The following is a 22,554-nucleotide window of genomic DNA, read 5'->3' as shown; positions in this document are numbered from 1 at the left end:
AAAAATAAATAAATTAATTAATTAATTTAAAAAAAATAGTAGCTAGATTTGAAAATACTTGTCATCTGTGCCTCTCAAGCCTATGAAAATAGACACATACCCCAGTATTCTAGGGCTTGCTTGATTTCAACAGTAGTTATTTTACTTATGAAATGTTTTTGTAATGAGTTTTAATAGGAAGTAGAGCATCGTACATAAAATGTTCTTGCCGATACAAACATTTGTAATACAGTAAGTCCCCTACATACGAACCTTCAAGTTGCGAACTTTCAAAGATGTGAACATGTGTTCACATGTCCAGTCACATAAGTTAGTTCACGTGTCTGGCGTACATTGACACGTGTGTGCATCCTCTACAAGTGGTTGTGCTTCTGTGTACTTTACAGTACTTACAGAGTACAATAGTACAGTATCTTTATTTCAAGCCCAGGATGTCTGGAAGCAAGTGTAAAAAGCAGCAGTGATGTAGCTGGTACTGCCAACAGCCCCTGTATGCCAGCTGTTGTACTGTACTACTGTACTTTTCAAGGTACTGTACTGTAGGATTAAAAATGTTTTCTTTATTTTTCGTGGTTTTTTTTGTTTTTTATGTATTATTTGTGTGAAAAGTATTATAAACTTGTTACAGTACAGTACAGTACTATATAGCCAATTGTGTTAGTTGGGTACCTAAGCTAACTTTGTTGGTCTTACGAATAAATTGGACTTACGAATGTGCTCTCGGATTGGAACTTGTTCGTATGTAAGGGACTTACTGTATTAATTACGTTTTGATAAACTGAGCTTTCAGTAACTTCTAGTTACCATAATGTTAAATTGTACTAGTGGCAGTCTTATATAGTGAATTACAGCTAAACACATAAAAAAAAATCCAACATTTTGTGACTGTCTTATTAAGAAAATCATAGTGCTTCAAAACCTTATTAAGTTTTAAATTGTAGTCACATTTTATAAATGTGTAATACGTTTATACTTGACACTTGTGAAAATATTTTCCCTAGGCTTTTATTTTAGGTGAGATCTACAGTGTAGGCAAACTTCCATCATCTGTCAACTTCAGTAATGTCATAATAAGGCTCATCTACCCATGCTAAAATTATGGTTGTTAAAATACAGTTTTGTAGGGGCTTCCCTGGTGGCGCAGTGGTTGAGAGTCTGCCTGCTAATGCAGGGGACGCGGGTTCGAGCCCTGGTCTGGGAAGATCCCACATGCCGCGGAGCGGCTGGGCCCGTGAGCCACAGTTGCTGAGCCTGCGCGTCTGGAGCCTGTGCCCCACAACGGGAGGGGCCGCGATAGTGAAAGGCCCGCGCACCGCGATGAAGAGCGGTCCCCGCACCGCGATGAAGAGTGGCCCCCGCTTGCTGCAACTGGAGAAAGCCCTCACACGAACCGAAGACCCAGCACAGCCAAAAATAAAATAAATAAATAGATGTAAGCATAGCAATATGTGAAAAGATTACATATCTAATTTAAAAAAAATAAATAAATAAATAAATAAATAAAAGCAACCACAGTTTAAAAAAAAAAAAAAATACAGTTTTGTAAATGGTTGTATTAAGTCACTACCACCAAGTCTTTAACACATTACATTATAAACCTTGACTTTTGTTACTGTGAATGACTATTTTTTCTGTGCAATGGTATTACTCTTTAGCCTTTAAATCTTTTATTAATATATCAGACGGTGACGTGTATAACTACAAAATAGGAAAAAAGAATTTAAACAGATTTTGTTTGTGGCTTTTACTAAATTGTCATCTGGCAGAAGATTAGCTCCTTCTTATTTGTTTGGTTTTCAGATGAAGATATTTAATTTTAGTCCAGGGATCAAACCTGCAAATAAACGACGTACATAATATGGTACTGTAATGAGAATGTAATGAATATGGTGCTTTACAAGATTTGCTTTTTCCCCCTCAGTGATGGTTATAATACATACTCATAAAAATTTGGAAAACACGGAAAAGCATAATGAAAAAAGGAATGTTTATTTTGTTTTATTTATTTATTTACTTTTGGCTGCGTTGGGTCTTCGTTACTGCACGCGGGCTTTCTCTAGCTGCGGCAAGTAGGGGCTACTCTTCGTTGTGGTGTGTGGGCTCTAAGCTCACAGGCTTCAGTAGTTGTGACATGTGGGTTTAGTAGTTGTAGCTCACGGGCTCTAGAGCACAGGCTCAATAGTTGTGGTGCACGGGCTTAGTTGCTCCGTGGCGTGTGGGCTCTTCCCGGACCAGGGCTGGAACCCATGTCCCCCGCATTGGCAGGCGGATTCTTAACCACTGTGCCACCAGGGAAGCCCCAAGAATGTTTCTTAGAATAATAATTTGTTCTGAGCGTTGAAAATCAATGGAGATATAAAAAACTATATATAATCTCAAGAGTTGGTTGGGTAAAGAATGTTCTTTGTTATCAGTCAGAAAATGAGATGTTGTTTTCTTCGCTAGTTCACCAAATTGTTTCTAGTTGAAAATATAGGACACTGGGAGCTTGAGGCAGGATAACTTTCTGTCATTTGTTTCTTTAAGTTTTTTATATGATTCCTTCAACATTTGCTATATAGGGATTTAATTATGTAAATCAGATTAAATTAGTATATTTTTAACTTAAGGGAAAACAATGGTTATAAAATAATCTTATCAAATACCTGGATCTCTCACCTGAGCTGAACACCTATATTTTTCATTGCCCAACTAGTGTTTTCATCTGAATGTTCAGTAGGACCTGACTTCCTAATTTTCCCCTGACCACTATCCTTGTCTCTTTTATTTCCCTTTCTCAGTGACATCACCATTTATTGTCACTCAAGCTAGAAACCTGAGATTTTTCTTCTCAATTTTATTCTTCTATTTTTGAGATGTTTCTTGAAATCATTCCTACGTCCTCACCTCCTTTGCCTGATCAACTCCTCCTCATCCTTCAGATCTCACCTTAGATGTTATTTCCTCTGGAAACCTTCCCCTTCCCAACCCCCATACCTATCAAATCTTATTTAAGAGCCTATATTACATAGTTTTAAAATTTACACTTGTCATAGCATAATTGTCTGTTTTATTTGGATATCTCACTAGACTATGTACTTCTTAATCATAGGGACTGTTTGCTTGCTCACTGTTAATCCCTACTGCTTAGCTTATGTAATAGATACAATATATATAGCTTATATAATAGATATATAGAGAAAATAATTTGTTCAGTATTGTTGAAATCTGTCCTGTCCTTTCTGCTTTTTCTGTCTAGTTTTAGCCCTTACCTCAGTTCACTTTTCTGAGTATGGCGTAAAATCTCTTCCTTCGCGGTGCTCTCTTGGAATCCTGACCATTCTTCTGTCTTAGCTACTTCCCACAATAAAGTAGGATCATCTCCCACTATGATACTGTAAAGCAGCAGTCCCCAGCCTTTTTGGCACCAGGGACCGGTTTTGTGGAAGACAGTTTTTCCACGGACCCAGGGTTGGGGATTAGGGAGGATGGTTTCGGAATGATTCAAGTGCATTACATTTATTGTGTACTTTATTTCTATTATTATTACATTGCAATATATAAGGAAATAATTATACAACTCAACATAATGCAGAATCAGTGGGATCCCTGAGCTTGTTTTCCTGCAACTAGATGGCCCCATCTGGGGGTGACGGGAGACAGTGACACCCGAAGTGTGTTGCTTATGTCCAGTCTACTCCGTAATCTCGTTTTGGCTGCTGTCACTGCAGAAAACCCTGCTTCACAAAGATAGGGTGTTGGAAATGGAAGCAGCCTTTTCAGTGCTTTTTGTGGCAATCTCAGGATATTCCGCCTTAGCTTTCATCCAGAACATACGGAGATTTGAGGTTGTCTCAAACATACTTTTAAGGCCAATGTCATTTGCGATCTCAACCAGTTGATCCTCTTTTAGCACGGACAAATTCGATTCACCTGGCTTATTCGCAAATGGGTCGCAGATCCATTCCTTCCCAGTTTGGGGGTCTTTTGTGGTTGGGAAGTAATGCTCAAAGTCTTGAAAGCTGAGATAGGTGATCATGCACCAGCTGGGAGAAAGAAGGCCCTGGCTCAGTCTCTTTCAAAATCTCTGCCAATGTTTGAAACATGTCAAAAATCCCAGTGTTCACTCGTCGCCCCCATAATTCCAGTTTGGCTTTGAATGCAGCCACTTTATCTGCGACTTGAACACAGTTGTTGTTCTCCCCTGAAGTAACAGATTGAGTTCATTGAGCAGGTTGAATATGTCACACAAGTAAGCAAGTTTTGCGACCCATTCTGTGGCACTGAAATGTGCTTCCAGTGGTGACCGTTTTTCTAAAAGAAATCTCTGGAGCAGCTCTCTTAACTCAAAAGCTCTGGCCAGTGATCTACCTTTAGAAAGCCATCTCACTTCTGTGTATAAGAGAAGACGTGTGTGCTCTGCGTCCATCTCCTTGCAGAGCTGTGCGAACAAACGTGAGTTAAGGGCGTGTACCTTACTTTGGTTGATAATTTTAATGATATCCTGCAAAACATTGTTAAGCTCAGGTGACATTTTTCCGCTACCCAGCGTTTCTCTATGGATGACAGAGTGCGTAGACTCACATTCAGAAACGACCTCTTTGACCCGAGTAGTGAAACCAGAAGGCCGTCCAGTCATGGCAGCTGCTCCGCCCATGCATATACTGACACAAAATGACCCATTCAGTTTTCCTGGTATGTAATCATTCAAAGACTTGAATAGTTCTGCCGCTGTGGTGTTGGTTGGCAACAAAAGTGCACATAACATATCCTCATGCACATCCTCCTGAAAAATATATCGCACAAAAACAAGCATTGTTGCCTTGTTGTCAACATTGGGAGACTTGTCAATCTGGATTGTGTACCACGGTGACTCATTAATCCTCTCTAACAATTGTGCCTTAATATCCTCTGCTGTTTCATCAATTTGTCTAGTTAGGGTGCTAGCCGAAAGAGGAACATGTGCCACCTTTTGAACTGCAGCCTCTCCTAAAAGTTCATGACAAATGTTCCTAGCAGCAGGCAGAATCAACTCTTCACCAATAGTAAAGGGCTTCTTAGCTTTAGCCATGCGGCTAGACACTAAGAACGATGCTGTCAGTGCAGACACATTTGATGAAGTGGTGGCCTTCAATAATTGCTTCTGTTTTTCATGTTCACATTTTTTCCTTTTGAAAAACTCCAAAGGCTTGTTTTTTAATGCAGGGTGCTTGGTCTCCACGTGGCAAAGCAGTTTTGAAGGTTTCATGGCTGCGTTGGATAACCGGTCTCCACATATTATACAAAGCGGGCTTGGAGAATGTCAGTCACCTGTTGCAATGAACCCGTAATTTAAGTAGGATTCTTGGTGTTTTCTTTTAAATACAGTTTTCTTTTTGTTGGTAGTCTTAGAGTTTTCTGCTGTTTCATCATTGGGTCTGTCCCCCTTTTCAAAGAAGCTCTCTAGTGACATTTGTTTTTTACTCATTTTGGCTAGGGTTAGCTTGTGGGCTTACCACAACTGTGACCGAGACAAGTGTGCAGTGCGGGGAAAGACGTGCAGATGGAAGTGGTAAATAAAATAATGGGCGGGCCACGCGCAGAGTAAAACAAGTGTCGGATTCTGACTTAAAGCCTGCTACCACATGCAGCTGTACAATTGAAGTACATCAACTCACTTGCCACTATAAAACCTGCCACCACGTGCAGCTTAATTGTCACTTGCCACTCACTAATAGGGTTTTGATATGTCTGCAAGCAGTTGATTTATTATGGTCTCTGTGCAGTCAAACCTCTCTGCTAATGTTAATCTGTATTTGCAGCCGCTCCCCAGTGCTAGTAGCATCACCGCCTCCAGCTCCACCTCAGATCATCAGGCATTAGATTCTCCTAAGGAGCGCGCAACCTAGATCCTTCACATGCGCAGTTCACGGTAGGGTTCGCGCTCCTATGAGAACCTAATACAGCCGCTGATCTGACAGGAGGCGGAGCTCAGGCGGTAATGCAAGCGGTGGGGAGCAGCTGTAAATACAGATGAAGCTTCGCTGGCTTGCCCGCCGCTCACCTCCTGTTGTGCAGCCCGTTTCCTAACAGGCTACAGACCGGTACCAGTCCGTGGCCTGGGGGTTGGGGACCCTTGCTGCGAAGCTCCTAGAACAGATACCATGTGTTTGCTCTTGTACTCTCTCTCAGTGTTCCACATAGTGCTCTAATCGGCCATTTCAGTTTCATTCCTCTTCTCTAGCCATATGGTGGGTGGGCTTATTACCTCTCAGCTCAATGTGCCACCAGTTTTTATTCTTCTGTGCCTCTGATCCTACTCTTCCCCTTTGCCTGAGCACACCTTTTACCTTGTAAAGTTTTATTCCTGCTTTAAGGCCCAGCTTAAATATCATCTCCTTTGTCAAACCTTCCCTGAAACCTTGATTGCTAGTTCCTCTTTCCTTTCTACTTACAGAGTCTTTATTCCTTTATAATAGTACTCACCACATTTTAGTGTGGTCTTTTTTTTTTTCTTTTTTAGTCTTTTGGCTGCATTAGGTCTTTGTTACTGCCCATGGACTTTCTCTAGTTGTGGCGAGCAGGGGCTACTCTTCGTTGCAGGGTGGGGGCTCCTCATTGCAGTGGCTTCTCTTGCTGCGGAGCATGGGCTGTCAGCACGAGGGCTTCAGTAGTTGCAGCACACAGGCTTAGTAGTTGCGGGAAGCGGGCCCTAGACCACAGAGTCAGTAGATGTGGTGCACGGGCTTAGTTGCTCCACAGCATGTGGGATCTTCCCAGACCAGGGATCGAACTGTGTCCCCTGCATTGACAGGTGGATTCTTAACCACTGTGCCACCAGGGAAGTCCTGATCTTTTTTTTTAATGTGTCTTTTTTTGTTTTAATTTGAACTCCTTCAGGACAGGGTCTCTGTCTTATTCATTTGGATATGTCTAGAAATTAATGCACACAGTGCCTGACACCACAGAATTTCAGTACAGGTTAGTTGGTTGAATGAATAAATCAAAGTTTGTTATAAATATTAGAATATTTCCCAGACTTAATTCCTGCAAAGTTTATGGCAGACTAGAAACCATCACTAAATGTTGAAATAAAGCAAATGATCTTCTGAATAATAGCTTATTTTGGAGACTATAGAAGAAGATTTTGTAGGCAAGAGGATTTTTCATCCTTACAGGGACCTGAAGGTTAATGGACTGATTTTTTGTATTTTGCCAACCTGTTCTTGTGTCAGGGATTTCCTTTGAGAATCTGATAAAGGCTATTAGACTCTGCCTCCAGAAAAAAAGAACATGTTTATCCATGTACACCATTTTGCATTTATTTCAGGAGTTCCTAGACCCTTAAAAACTATCCATGGACCAATTTTTAAGAACCCTTGTTCTGAAAGTAAAGTGGCTCAAATAGAGAAGTTCGTGGCAGTGAAAAGGCAAAACATACCAAGAAATTGCTTCAGTCTCTTAGATAGTGTGGTGGTGGTGGATTATGCTGAGGCAGGAGTTAATATTTATTTGTCTTCTACCAGCTTCTACTTCCTTCCTGTCTTCTGTCCTGTTAGCAAGAACATCAGGAAGTAAAAGCTACATCCTGTCAGGCCAGTTTGTTATCCTGGTCTTGGGCCAGTAAACAGGATAGATGATTACAATAATAGTTATTTGGCATTGTGCTATTCCTGCTTTATATAAATTCTCTTATTCAATTCTTGCAACACGGCTGAAGGGTAAGCAGTTTTATTCTGATTTTTCAGATGAGGAATGGACAAGTTTTCTAAGAAGTTTTCCTTGATAGCCACTTCAGCTCAGAGAACACTCAATATCCTTCTCTCCAAACAATTACAATACTGAATTATATTTCTTTCCCCAGTAGTCTCTGAGCTCTGTGTGATAGTACCAACTGTCTCTTAAAATTTCTGATTAGGCAGTATAGTGTAGTAGTATTTCAGAGCATGGGCGTTGTAACCAGATTGCCTGGTTTGATTCCTGACGTGACTTAGACAAGTTACCTAACTGTCTGTGCCTCAGTTTCTTCATCTGTAAAATAGAAATATGAATAATCCCATGTAAAATGCCTAGTACAGTTCCTGGAACATGGTAAATTCTCAATGCATGTTAGTAATCATCATCATCATCCCCAACACCTAGCTCAGCACTTAGAGCACAGCATTCACTGAAAGGTGCTCAGCAGACATTGGTTGGAATAGCTGAATGAGCACTCTCTTCCCTAGTTGGAGACTGGAACTGTGTAGCTGGGCAGCCAGAATCTGGGTTCCTAAATATATAGATCTCTACCTCAATCGTATATAAGAACTGATTTTTTAAAAACTATTTCAGGCAATGTTAGCATATGGTTTGAATTTTTTTTTAATTATGTTTTTGGTTTAGTTTAGTTCAAATACTGTGAGAAAACATTAGCTCTGGAGAGAGCATTGCTTATACTGTCGAATCTGGAATTCTTTTGCTTATAAAATCCAACATGATCTGTTTCTGGCCCTGTGGTACTGATACTAGAAGGTCTCAATTGTGACTGCCTCAGCAATGGCGTTACTGATTGAGTAATCGAAGCTCTACATTGTAGTATGCGTTTGTTTTTGGTAGTGAGGAGGCACCTTAATTCGTTTTCACATAAAGTACATGGCTCATCATTTAAAACCTCTGCTTAGGGAGACTTCCCTTATTTGAAACCCTCCTTGCTCAAGTCTGAGTCTGTGCTAATACAGCAGCCACTAGCCACCTGTGGCTATTGAGCACTTGAAATATGGCTAATCCAAATTAAGATGTGCTACTAGTATAAAATATACTGGATTTCAAAAGAAGAATGTAAATATTTTGGATATCTTGGATTAAATAAAACATATTAAAATAAATTTCACTTGTTTCTTTTTAATATATAGCTATTTGATCATTTAAGATTACATGTCTGTCATATTTCTCTTGGACCGCTTTGGTCTGTATCAGTTGTTTTCTATAAAAATTACGTTTTATTTGCTTCTATTATTTTGTGGCACTGGTAGCTTATTAAGGGACACTTACCTCTTTTAAGAGAGCAATACTTTTTAGAATGTGTTTCAGTTTGTCTTTGGGAAACAAAAATATCTACCAAGAAATTTCAGCTCCTGAAGGATTTAGGAGTCAGTCTCTACCAACATACTTAAGTCCTAACTGCCATCACTCTGGATGCTTGATTGCAACTTTCCAAAAAGCCAGTATATGTTCTACTTTTATACTAGTAAATTGTGTGATGATGATGATGATGATGATGGCTGACATTTACTAAGCACTTATTGTGTGGTAGGAATTGTGCCGAAGTATTTCTAGATATAATATAAATTAGTCATCCCTATCAACTTTATTATCCCTTTTATTTAAATTACGAAAACCAAGTTCTAGTCTTACATTTCTTTTCTTAGAGTTTTTTCATCTCATTTGTCCGCTAGATAAGTAGAATAAATTAATTATTTAGGGTTTGCAAAATAAACTTTCATTTCTCCTTTTAAAAAGTGAAATATCTAATTTTGGATTCTGCCACTGACATGGCAGTGGTCATGTGAGCCACACCCCAAAGTTTGTGTTTTCTCCTGATTCCAGTTAGGCTTTCAACAGTTTATGCCCATGAATATATTTGGACTTTTTTTTTTCGAAACTAAAGCTCATTTAAAAAGCCAGCCTCTTAGAACTAGGAAGTTTAGAATGCACTTAAACTTTTATAGCAATTATCTTTTTTTTCTTTAAAGTCTTTATTGAATTTGTTACAATATTTTTTAAAATTAATTAATTTATTTTTGGCTGCGTTGAGTCTTCATTGCTGCGCACAGGCTTTCTCTAGTTGTGGCAAGCGGGGGCTGCTCTTTGTTGCGGTGCTCAGGCTCTAGGCGCACGGGCTTCAGTAGTTGTGGCACACAGGCTTAGTTGCTCTGCGGCATGTGGGATCTTCCCGGACCAGGGATCGAACCCGTGTCCCCTGCATTGGCAGGCGGATTCTTAACCACTGCGCCACCAGGGAAGTCCCTATAGCAGTTATCTTAACAGTTTTATAATTAATGGCTATGTTTGTTTTCCCAGCAAGCTGTAAGTAGGGGCCCTGGTTTAATCTTTTTTGGCATGTAGTAGATACTCAATAGCTGTTTGTTGAAAGAATGAAATAATATATAGTTATATAATGATTATATATTTAAGGCAAAGAGAAATTAAAAAGTTAAGGTACAAATCAATGTCTTTACTCTCAAACTTTAACTTAAGTTTTTATCAACTAAATATGAATTCTTAGAGTGAAAGACCATCTAACTTTCAGACTGGTTTGAATTACATGCCAGAATTTTCTTATCAACTGTCTGTAGTTGTTACTCTAATCTAGCTCAAGACTTCTGACAGTTCCCAAGATAAGCAGAGTCAGAGTGTTCTATTGCCTTTCTAGCAATTGTCATCAGCTTTCTCAGTAATAAGAGCCTCTGCTTCCTCTCTTCCCCCACAGAGCAGAAGCCAGCAGAGAAAGAAGAGCTATGTTGTTAAATAATGCCATTCAGAGTTCAAAAAAGCACAGCTCAGAAATCTTTAGGGACTCCCATTGCCAGTGAATTAAAAGTCTGTGTGTCTTTACCCAGTACTGAAGTTCTTTTATAATCTTACCCTGATCTACCATTCCAGCTTTATTTACCACACATAAACCCTCCATCTTAGATAAATTAGTCTGCTGTCTAGAATTTTCTCACCTCTGTGCTTTCTTTTTCATTAATTTTTTCACTGTGGTAAAATATACGTAGCATAAAGTTGACCATTTTAGCCATTTTTAAGCATACAGATCAGTGGCGTAGGTGTATTTACGTTGTTACACAGCTGTCACCACTGTTCATCTCCAGAATTTTATCATCCCAAACTGAATGATTTAATTGGACTTGATATCAACTTAACTTCGATGGTATACAAAATCCTACTTCTGTAAATTCTGTCCCTTCCACTTTATGTTGTTGATGTCATAAATTACATCTTTATACATCATATATCCACTAACATAGCTTTATAATTATTTTTTATGCATTTGTCTTTTAAATCTTACAGAAAATATAAAGGGGAGTTGTAAAGCAAAATTACAACAGTACTAGTTTTTGGTTTTGTCCATGTATCTACCTTTACTGGAGATCTTTATACCTTCGTATGGCTTCAAGTTACTGTCTAGTAGCCTCCTTTCATTTCAATCTGAAGGACTCCCTTTAGCATCTCTTATAGCACAAGTCTAATGGTAATGAAATCCTCAGCTTTTGTTTATCTGGGAATATCTTAATTTCTCCCTCATTTTTGAAGGACAGTTTTTCCAGATAGAGTATTTTCAGTTGACAGTTTCTTTTTTATTTCAGCATTTTAAATATGTCATCCCACTGCCTTCCAGCCTTCAAGGTTTTTGCTGAGAAATCCAATGATAACCTTATTTTTGATCCCATGTACATGAAAAGTCTTTCCTTTCTTATTGCTTTCAAAATTCTGTCTTTGTCTTTCAACAATTTGATTATAATTGTGTCAGTGTGAGTTTCTTTGGGTTTTCCTGCTTGGCGTTCGTTGAGCTTCTTGGGTTATAGACGTGTGTATTTCATCAAATTTGGGAAGTTTTCTTCTTGGTTTACCTCTTAGTCTGCCATTGTGCTGACATCCTTTTTGCTTTCTTGCATAAGCTCTCCCTTGCATTTGAAATGCCATTTTTCTACCCAACATTGATTCTTTCCTTCAAGGCTTAACTGAAGTCTCACCTTAACTGAGTCTTCAAGGTTCTCTGTCACAAAGCATTGCCAGGCTGGAATAATTTCTTTTGAAATACCATATGATAAATATACCACTTACTGTCTGCACAGCTTATTTTTGCAATTCCATAATCTTGCCTTCACTGACACCAAGGAAGCCTGTTTAGACCCTCTCCAGAGTCAGGTACCCATCTTCTGTGTTCCCACAGCACCTTGTACTTACCTGTTGTAGCACCCAGTACCCTTCATTGCAGTTATCTTTTTATGTTCTCCTTCCCAACCCCTCACATACACTTAATGGAAAGTGTCTGTCTCATTGGTTTTTTGTATCACTAAAGTACAGCACAGTGACAGGTATGTAGTAGAGTTCAGTATTTGTTTGTTAAATCAATACTTAGGTTTTAAAGTTGCATAGGGATATATTGGGTACCGTTGTGTATTCTCATTTTTACTCCTCACAACAATCTTTGTGTATGATATGTAAAGTAGATATTACCTTCAATTTACTTTAAGAAATTAGCTCACACAGTTGTGGAGCTGGCAAGTCTAAAATCTCTAGAACAGGATGATAAGCTGGAGACTCAGGTAAAAGTTCATGTTGCAGCTCAAGTCTGAAGACAGTTTGGAAATAGAATTGCCTCTTCCTTGGGGAAGTCTCAGTTTTTTTCTCTTAAGGCCTTAAACTATTGGGTAAGACCCGCCACACTATGGAGGGTATCTACTTTACTCAAAGTCTGCTGATTTAAATGTTAATTTTATCTTTAAAAATACCTCTGTAGCAACATCCAGACTGGTGTTTGACCAAATATTTGGGTACCATGGCCTAGCCAAGTTAGTACATAAAATTAACTATCACAGAGGGTGATAGCCAGGGCTTAAGCCCTTCCAAATTCTCTGTCTCCTGCCTTTCACCTCTGCTTCTTTGTATGAAAATTTTATTGTTCTTTAGACAGAGACAGCAAATGCCAACAACATCTAGACCTATATTTGCCCATCTTCATCATTTCACAGGAATGATTTTTCTTAAGAATGAATGAAATAATCCATGTAAAGTTCTTATCACATAACACCTATCATGTAGTAAATACTTAATAAGTTCTAGTTTCAATAATTGTTATTGTTAGTAGTAGTAGTAGTAGATATGGTAGTGGTAATAGTGGTTTTCCATTAATTCCAAATAAAGGCATCCTTGATAAAGATTTTAACCACCTTGGCTTTGATCTTGGGCCCAATATTGAGGTAATTCCTGTTATTATGAGGTGGGAAGCTGTGACTGGTTAAACTTTGGTCAGGAGCTAATCTCTGGCCAGTTATTACTCAGAGAGTCTGAGTCTGTAAAAAGATGGCATTTTCTACTTGAACTATATGGGTAGAAAGATAATAGGGAGAGAGGAGCAGTCTCCTAAAAGAAAGATTGCTGAGTACTAGGAGAAGGGAGGCTCAACCAGAACAAATAGCTGTTGCTACAGTGATTTAACAAAGATGACCTGTGATGAAACCAGTATTTGAATTCTGGACTATATTTTACTCCAAGTCTTATGCTTTGAAAGTCATAAAATAAGTTTCTAAAAGTAGACAGCAATTATTTTGATTATTAAGACAAGATCAATGTTTTATAAACTGTCTTGTACCCCATAATTCCTTTTAACAAATTTAAAAATTACTCCATCAATATTATTTAAAATTCTAAGTAGTATTAATATTATGAGTAAAACAAAACCATAGCATAGGCTCAAAGCCTGCTTTTTTCTTAATTACTTGATATCTTGTACATTTCACCTTACAAATCTTAAGATGGTAGAGATATCAGCATCTGCAGAGTGAAAAATAATAACCATTTTAGCCAAACATAGACTGTTTGCAGGTTAGAGCTGAGTGTCCTTTGTAATCTGTTTTCTTTTTTCACTAAGTGAGCTTCCTTCTTTTGCTCTCCCATTCTTGTGTCTTGGCTGTGTTAAGTCAGCTCGCGGCCTTCTTGCAGCCCTGTTTTCCTGCATGCGCACTTTATCTTCTGAGCAGACACAGTGACAGCAGTTAACAGGGGAGCAAGAAAGGACTGAATACAAACATGCACATTAGTGTGTGCAGTTTTGGTCTATGATACCATGTTGCGTCTTCTGTTTTTGTCATTATCTACTGTCAGAAAGTAGGAGCTGAGCTGATATTGACCTAGTGTGGAATGCCTGAGGATTTGGGATGAAGGGAGGAGGCTGGTGTTTCATGTGACTCATCCTTGACCTGCTGCGGCAGGACTGAAAGCACTCTCCTGCTCCCATAAGGAGGAAGGAAAAGATTTCCAAGATTGCACTTGCAGAATCTGTGGAGCATATTTAGATGTTTCTTCCTGTGCTTTTCTAGTGTTCAGTTTTATCTAATTTTATAAGGATTGGAAGTGGGGAATGAGCTTTGCTTAATAAGTAGATTGAGGTATGGGAGTAACGGGCTGCAACAGTGACTCACATGGTAAGAGAATGTTTAAAATCTCCACTGACATCTTGACCCACATTTTGCCCCATCTGACAAACGGTTAGTGAGCTCCTTGGCCATCTCAAGTATTTAAAAGTAACAGTATACAAATAGCTTTATTATTGTGCTTTTTTTCCTCCCATATAAATCTTAAGTGCATTGCACCTGCATATCCGAAACAGTTGATTTTTGTCTACATTTAAAATCTCACCTCAAAAAAGGTGAGAAATATAAATGTAGCATGTACTTGTCCCTTAAGTATCTCCTATGGTGTAATTTTCTCACTTTACTTTATGCCTCAGCTTAATGGAGGCTGAGCCTCTGTTTGGGTTATGTCTGGGATGAAACTGAAATATAGTCATGAAGCTCTAAGAAGAAACTCTGCAGTACTAATCTGGAGGACTTACTGAATGGCATCCTCCCTTCTTATTGCCGCCTTTTACCTTTCCCCCACCCCGAAAATGTATTGCTGCAGAAATCTATGGCTTTTTCCTCTCATTTTGTGGAAAAAGAAAGTGAAAGGAGTCGGGGTGGGGTGGGTAGATTTCAGTACAGACGGGCATTTAAATTTATTATGTCAAAAAAAAATAACTCTGTTTTGTAATTCTGAATCTAAGGTTGCTTAAGATTCACTCATTAGGAATCCAGCTCTGATGGAAGCATATAAGACTTTAGATAATGATGTTTCAAACTAAAAGTGGATCCTAACACGTTTGACCTGAAGAGTAGAAAGAGATAAATGCTGATGTGATTCTTTTTTTACTTAGTGTACATTGTCTTATATATTTGATCAATTGGTATTTATGGGTGGTCCTAAAATAGCTTTTGAGCAGATGTGGTATTTAATAGAGCAAATGGCCTGTGTATTGACAGTCTTTTTCTATTTTCTCTGTTGTTTCATTCTAAAATTGGTGCACACAAGTGAGATTTAAGAGGAAATTAACACTTCAGTAAATGTCCTTTTCCCTAATATTGTTGACTGTTTCTATTAGCCATTTTCATTTTATTTGACAGTGATACTTAAGGGTTAAGCTTCAGAGCTGATGCAACTCCTCCTTTTTTTCACCAGCAATTTTCATTGGGCAGCATTTCCATAGCAACAGTGAGATCAGTGAAACCTGAGTGTTTCATTGATTATTTTTCTCCTCTTCCTTTTTTAATCTATTCTCTCTTCACCACATTTTAGTGAGAAAGCGATTTTTTTTTTTTTTACAAACAGAGCTTATATTGATTTCTGTTGCATAAATAATTAAAAGAGGGTAGAAAAATCTGCCCTTCATTTAAAAATTGAATGTTTCACTATGTATTTAAAAAACGATTCAGGATTAGGAGGATGGATAACCATACCGGCTGTAGCTGATGTTCTCAAATATTCTTGCATTGTTTGCTGGTCTTCTAGGGAAAAGAATAATGTGGAACAGGACCTTAAGGAGAAAGAAGATACTATTAAACAGAGAACAAGCGAGGTTCAGGTATGTGAACTGTAAAATTCAGTATTCCATATCTGATTTAGGAGGATTCATTTTAAATGTATGGGGTCGTTTACTATGTGATGGTTGTGGTGTTGATGAGTAGGTCAAGGGAATGCCTATTATTTATGTGATATAAATCTTTATCTTTTGCAAAATGATTATTTTTCTCCTAATTCTGGCCTGCAAAGATTACACTACAATGATCAAGCAGTATTTTTTCAGTGTAAATTTCTAGCTTTAAAGGTATTTTAAGATGATATTTATCTGCATATTATATCCTTAAAGGTAAGTTTGAATGACTTATGATATAAATATTATTACGCTAATAAAACTGAAGATGTGAGATCATCATCATCACCATGAAAACGCAGATTGCTTTTTCATGGGTGTGAGATTTTGTTAGCTAGGAGACCTAGTATTTTAAAGGACTGTCTCTCATAATGATAGGGTGGGAAATGATATGGAACAATTTACAATAGTATTTTATAAGTTGCTTAGTAGCCAGGATATCTTAAACTTTGGCATAAAGAGATTTAATTCATTTTCACTAAGTGCTAAGTAGCTTCATTTTACAAATAGAAAAGACAATAAAACTTCAGTTTCTGATTGGGAAATGACGCAAAAGAGGTATTTCAAACATTAAAAATACAGAAAATTGGGCAGTGTTTCATTTAGAGCAGTAAGCAATGCATGTGATCATGTTATTGGAGCACCGTTTCTTAAATGCCAGACCAGCACATACAGGAGGTTGGATGTCGAAGCACTGGTAGCAGTTGCCAGTAAGAGCTCATGGATGGGCATTTCTTAACATGTTACTTGTATGTTGGATTTCCTTGTCCTGATAGTTTGAAATGGGCAAAAGCTCTAAAATTGTTAGATCCATTATTTTGTTTTAATGTAGCACATTCACCAGAGATTGTCTGACAGGTGGACCATGCTAGGGTGGGGAGAATGATTTACTGAGGGTCTGAGGAAGAAGCCAGAGAGAGAGACTTCTTATTAGAAGTTGATTCTATTATTGTACTTATTATACTGGAATTTTCTTAAAGGTGATACAAAGTTAAGAGGTCATCACTAATATATTTCTCTTTGTGGTAGTGAGATATGGAATGGTTACCTCAATTACATTATTTTTGTGCAATTTTTGAGCTTCTTAAATGCAAAAGAGTCATAGACTTTAAGCAGTTATTGCTGAAAATAGCTTAAGAATGGAAGATAAAATAATCTCAAAAGTTTTCTCAATTTGAAGCTATAGATATAGTTACTGATGTAATATTGGACAGCTTCTAAATTTAGCTAGATAACGTTTCAAAGTACAAAGGTTTTTGCAGTAGACAATTTTTTAAATTTGTGTACATCTATCTATGGTTTTTCACTATTGCATCTTTTGAGGATGTGAATTTTAAATAGCCGCTTTGGGAGAACACTAAAATTTACATTGTTCTTTTCAGGCTAAATCGGCTCCCCTCGAATATTTGATTTCTTATATTTATAGAAGTTTTATTATCAGTCAAAATTGCTTTGTTATATGCTTGTCCTTCTTTTACTTAGTGGTGATAGTAAGGTATATGTTAATTCTTAAGCTTTGCTGAATCCAAAATGCGTGCTTGGCAGAGGAAGTCTAAATTGTTGAATTTTTTTGCATAAGGTGCTGTAAATAAAAGATATCTTGGAGCGTGGTTAGTATAGGCCAAGTTCTAATGGTTGAGCATGCAAGTTCATTGAAAAAAAAACATAGGATTAAAGGTTTGCATTAGTAGATTCATTACTCATTCCACCCCAGTACAGGTGTTGTATTGTCCATGGTAATGAGATACTAGATTAAGAATAACATGGATAATTGACATCTACAAGTAATTAAAACTTTTCATTTTAGTGATTATTTTCAATTTTCTGGAGCAAGACAACTTACCTGAAAATGGTAACAAGTATATTGTATTACCTATTGAGTTAACTCTGATTTAGCCATTGGTAATGAGGCACAGACTAGGAATAACATGAATAATTCAGATCTGTAACTAACTTGAACTCCTAATGCTTATTTTCTAATTTCTCTGGCAAAAGGCAGTTTACTAGAGCTTATTAATAACTATCAGAATCAAAGAACTTCACTGCTTCTTTCTGACCCCGCTTTCTAATGTAGGTGCTAATGAATAATGCCAAAATGAAGACATGAAGGGAATATTGACCATCAATAAATGTCTTTCTGCCTAATCCAAACTTGGCTTTTCTGAGTATTCTTGCTTTTCTCCATATGTATAAAGTCACAGATAGTGATTATATGAGCTCATATCTCAAGCACAGAAACCAAACTTTCAAAGCCTCTTTAGATGTGACCAAAGTGCCAAAAGATTAGTTGTTTTTTTTTAGCATTTATATAGTCTTCCTAATTCAGTTAAATTAGAAAATCTGCTACATAATTAATTTCTACATGTTTGTTTCCTGTGTGTATTCCCATGAATTACCATCTTGAAAACTTACAGTTCAAGACTTTTTTCTTAAAGAGCAAACCAGCGATTAACTTCCTATTTTATGTCATGAGATGATCACTTAACTCATATGATATACACTGCTAGTTTGTCAAGTTCCATGGAGAAATTAGGCCCAAAATGATCCAAGGAGGGGAAACTGTAAAAGGATGTTCTATCTCAAATGTTTATGGTTTGAGCTTTTTGTTGTTGTTACAGGGAGAAGGTAGACCCACATTCTTTCCTACCTTAAACTGCATATGTACAGTTTTATTAAAAATTTTCTTCAGGGTAGTCAACAGATATTTAGGAATTCACCCTCTCATATGTATGCTTTTCAGTTTTGCATAGAAGTTTATAGGAAATGACTTGGTATCAGACAAACTTATTTCAGTTCCTGGTTCTGGCTCTTCCAAGGTTTGAGATCCTAAGGAAGAAATTCAACCACTCTACACATTAGTTTTCTCTTCTGTAACATGAGATAATAAAAATACCAAACAGAGTTTGCTGTTAGAATAAAATGATATAATGCAGGTAAAGTGCCTCAGAGTGATTGGCATAAGGTAAGCGTTCAGTATATGTTCTAATTAGTAGTAGTATTCTATACCTTACTGTCATCTCTTTGTTACTCTCCCTTCATCATCATGCTCTTTCTTCTCTGACTTCTATCTTCACATGGCTATCTGCATATAGGACTAACCAATTTGAAAATACCTTTTTTGTTGTTGTTGTTGCTGTCACTTTAGCTGCCAGCCTGTTTTTCTCTATTGTTGTTTCTTTGTGTGGCCCTTTTCCCCCTTCCTAGCTTTTCAGTAACCCTACTTAGTTTCCTGTTCACCCATACCATTGTGCTTAATTTATCTCCCCTGGACCAAGAATAATCTTAAGGCCAAATCCATTGGTCCTTCCTACATTGGTTACTGATTTCTTGGGTTGCATTCTCCTAGATATTCATAGCCCTACCTCTTTGACCTTTTGCTTCTGTTGCCTTTGCCAGGGACTGACGGACACACTCCGACCCCCTCTTTCCTCCCTTTTCCATACCCCCTGTCATCCATGTGCTGATAACTCACAAATATTTGTCAAGCCCTCAGTTCTCTTGAGTGCCAGTCTGACATCTCCAGTTAGGCATTTTGAGGTTTATCATTTCAAAGCCAGTATATCTAAAATGAGTCTCATGTTGTTGAAAAAAATTGGCTTCAAGTTTTGAACTTTCCTGTTTCTGTCAGTGTTTTTCTTTCTCACTACTGCCGCCCCTATCACCTAACATCTGAAATTTTGACGTCAGATGTAAGTGCTTACTCCATCCTCCTCCTGCCTTTCTTCCTCAACCAATTTTAGTTATGACTCTCAGATGTGAAAATCTTCATTGCTGCCCACTGCTACTGTTAATAATGGGAGGATGTCATCCTCATGGATATATTGGAATTGGAAAAAAAATTATAGGCCATCCTCTTGTATTACTTATTTTTTGATTGCCTGCTTCGGAACTGTGCGCCATACACATGCTCTTTTTTATTCCCACCCTTATACCTTTTGTTGTTGCAATCTAGAGTGTTCCTTACCCCCCCTGCTTATGTGAATTCTACCCATGCCTTAAAGTCCAGCTCAAACTCACCACTTTTCTAAACTTTCTCATCTCTGTCCCTTCAGTCTATACCTGTCTTTCCTGTGTTGGAACTCCCAGAGGAGTGTGTATACACTTATATGGCACGCTCAGTACGTTACCTTATCATACTATTTTAATGTGTATGTATATAGATTGCAATATCTTATAGCTTATATTGTGAGCTCCTTAAGCTTAGAAATTGTACCTTGGATCTTATCTTTCACCATGTATGGTAATATATTCTTAGATGGAGGTAAATTTAAGGAAGATATTGACAGTAGAAATGAATGAACTTCCATTTTGTGCATGAAATTAAAAATAGGGCAACACACACCCAGAAACCACAGGCAGAATGGATTGGGAGCACAGTTGGTATCGTGAAGAGTCAGACATTTCCATATTGTTCATACTACCTTCATGAGAGAGAAGCTCCCAATTATTTAAACTTTATCAGTAAAGATTTAGTAGTTCATAGTAATTGCCCATATTTTTTTCCCCTAGATGAAGAAGGATGACTTATTTTGGGTAGAAATAAAATTAGATACATGAGCTCAACATTCTTTTCCTGGTGATAATGTTCTTAGAACATGCTGAGAAGCATATGATTGAGAAATAAAGGCAGGCTGTTAGTAGGGTTTTCTAACATCTACCCTAGTTTAATAGACTTCCTTTCTGGTCTTTGACTTAAACATCTTGCTCTATAGTTGATACTTTTTTATATGAAGAATATTCCTAGGGGCTTCCCTGGTGGTGCAGTGGTTAAGAATCGTCCTGCCAATGCAGGGGACACGGGTTCGAGCCCTGGTCCGGGAAGATCCCACATGCCGCGGAGCAACTAAGCCCATGCGCCACAACTACTGAGCCTGCACTCTAGAGCCCGTGAGCCACAACTACTGAGCCCATGTGCCACAACTGCTGAAGCCCACGTGCCTAGAGCCCATGCTCCACAACAAGAGAAGCCACCGCAATGAGAACACACCGCAATGAAGAGTAGCCCCTGCTCGCCCCAACTAGAGAAAGCCTATGCGCAACAACGAAGACCCAGCACAGCCAAAAATAAATAAATTTTTAAAAGAAGAGAGAATATTCCTATAACTTCCATTTTGAGAATTAGGCCAACGTAATGAATGTACCTGATTATTTCTAGTTTTGGATTAGTCTGTAGAATTTTTTTTTAATCAATTAAATAGCATTTTCTGTAAGATTACCAAAATACTTCAAATTGCCTTTGTTCTTTTTAATAATTCTTCAAGTATGGATATACTAGTGTACAAGTATAGATATACTGTATATATGGTTTAGGATTTTTTTTAAGTTTTATTCATAAATTAGTGTCCTGTTGTTTATTTTTTACTCTGTATTTATATGAAACAGATACAAATGTATTCATGTTTCATAGATTTACCTCTTTAGTTGTACAACTGACTTGGGTTGCTAAAATGAATTATTTTATTCTTAAATATAGCTGAGAATTTTTATGTATTTGTTTAAATTTTATTTCCACTACCCCCCGTAGCACTTGAGGGGATATGGGGGAATGGGGACAAATTTATCATTTTCTTTAACTTATGTGATTTCTAGAAAATAGGACACTTTCCTTGAAATTTATTTTTATTTTTATTATTTTTTTGAAATTTATTTTAAAATAAAGCCAAGATCCCAGTTCAAGGATCCCTTCATTCCTGGATGAGGAACCTTGGATGTGGCTTGCTTTGGTATTTTTCTAAAACAGACCTTGGCAACGCATTACAGTAGTCTTGTTCACTTTATCCTTGCCATTTTCTAGTTGCTGCTATCCTCTTTTCTTTTGTTGTTGATGACACAAGTGAGCAAGTAGAGCGTGATCATGGAAAATAGAGCATAACTAGGAAGGCATCTGCAAATGTCTTTAGTCACTCACTTGATGAGATGGCATTTGATAGTAACTGAGGTTGTGCACTAATTCAGGAGAGGATTTTCCCAAAGGGCTACCTTAAGATTAAAAGAAAGTTATCCTAGTTTAGTGGAAGACACTGTTTGCTAAGAGAACCTGCTGCTGCCCTAGTCAAGGGTGGGCAGGAGGTGGGGGCAGGGAGGGAGATGTACATCTGTTGCCTTTACTTAGTCTCAGGATAAGCAAATCTGTACCAAAATAAAATAGCTAAGTATATTTGGATATTGAAATTGTTGTGAAAATGCATTACAATGGTGGTAGTCTTAACCAAGTAATTTTACAGTGAAGTTTGATTCTTATTCTTGTTCACGTGTATGTTTGCATCTGTTCATTTTGATTTTGTGCAGTTTACTAAGTTTGCTTACTGAAAAAGAAGACCTTTGTGTGTGTGGATTAATGTTGGAATTTTTTTTAGAGATCTTTTTCATATTTAGATGAGACATGGAGAAACATTAATTATAATTAATTTTAATATGGACATCTATCCAGCTTAAAATATGTCACTAATGTGAGGTAGTTTCTCAGTAACCTTTCGCTTAAGGCCTGTATTTTTGTGTTACTATGTGGATTTTTACCATAGCTAGGAAGTGAGGTTGGGAAATTTGAGTGAATGTGTTTGCTCTTTGGAAGAGAAAGGGCAAGAATGAGTAAATATTATACTGGCTTGTTTATTCCCTTTCCTCTTGCATAAACTTTTCTTCTAGGGGTGCGTTTAAAGTGACTCTCTAAAAATGCAAGTTTTGAAGTCTGGTTCATTTTATTAAAGGAAACCAGCATCAATCCCACTATTGGTAGTTCGTATATAAAAATTCAGTTACATCAGAATATTTTTATATTGGTATGAAACCATGAGAGGTATGTGATACTTAAAAAACTGCAAACTTGACATTTTATGATTATAAAAGTAATATGGGTCCCTAGT

General features: G+C 37.6%; 1 protein-coding gene across 3 annotated transcripts in view; it reads left to right on the top strand.

The window, feature by feature from the left end:
- The window catches only part of EPS15 (epidermal growth factor receptor pathway substrate 15), a 171,970-nt gene that overhangs the window by 82,024 nt on the left and 67,392 nt on the right, over positions 1–22,554 (top strand). For all 3 annotated transcript variants that reach the window (XM_036862610.1, XM_036862600.1, XM_036862620.1), the window contains exon 13: positions 15,550–15,622. In XM_036862610.1, the coding sequence (XP_036718505.1) occupies positions 15,550–15,622 (73 nt within the window). The remainder of the gene's footprint in view (positions 1–15,549; positions 15,623–22,554) is intronic.

Source organism: Balaenoptera musculus, chromosome 1 (assembly GCF_009873245.2).
Source record: "Balaenoptera musculus isolate JJ_BM4_2016_0621 chromosome 1, mBalMus1.pri.v3, whole genome shotgun sequence".
In the NCBI taxonomy this organism is placed as follows: Eukaryota; Metazoa; Chordata; class Mammalia; order Artiodactyla; family Balaenopteridae; genus Balaenoptera; species Balaenoptera musculus.
The sequence above is the reverse complement of the archived record's forward strand: the minus strand, read 5'-3'. Positions and strand labels throughout refer to the sequence as shown.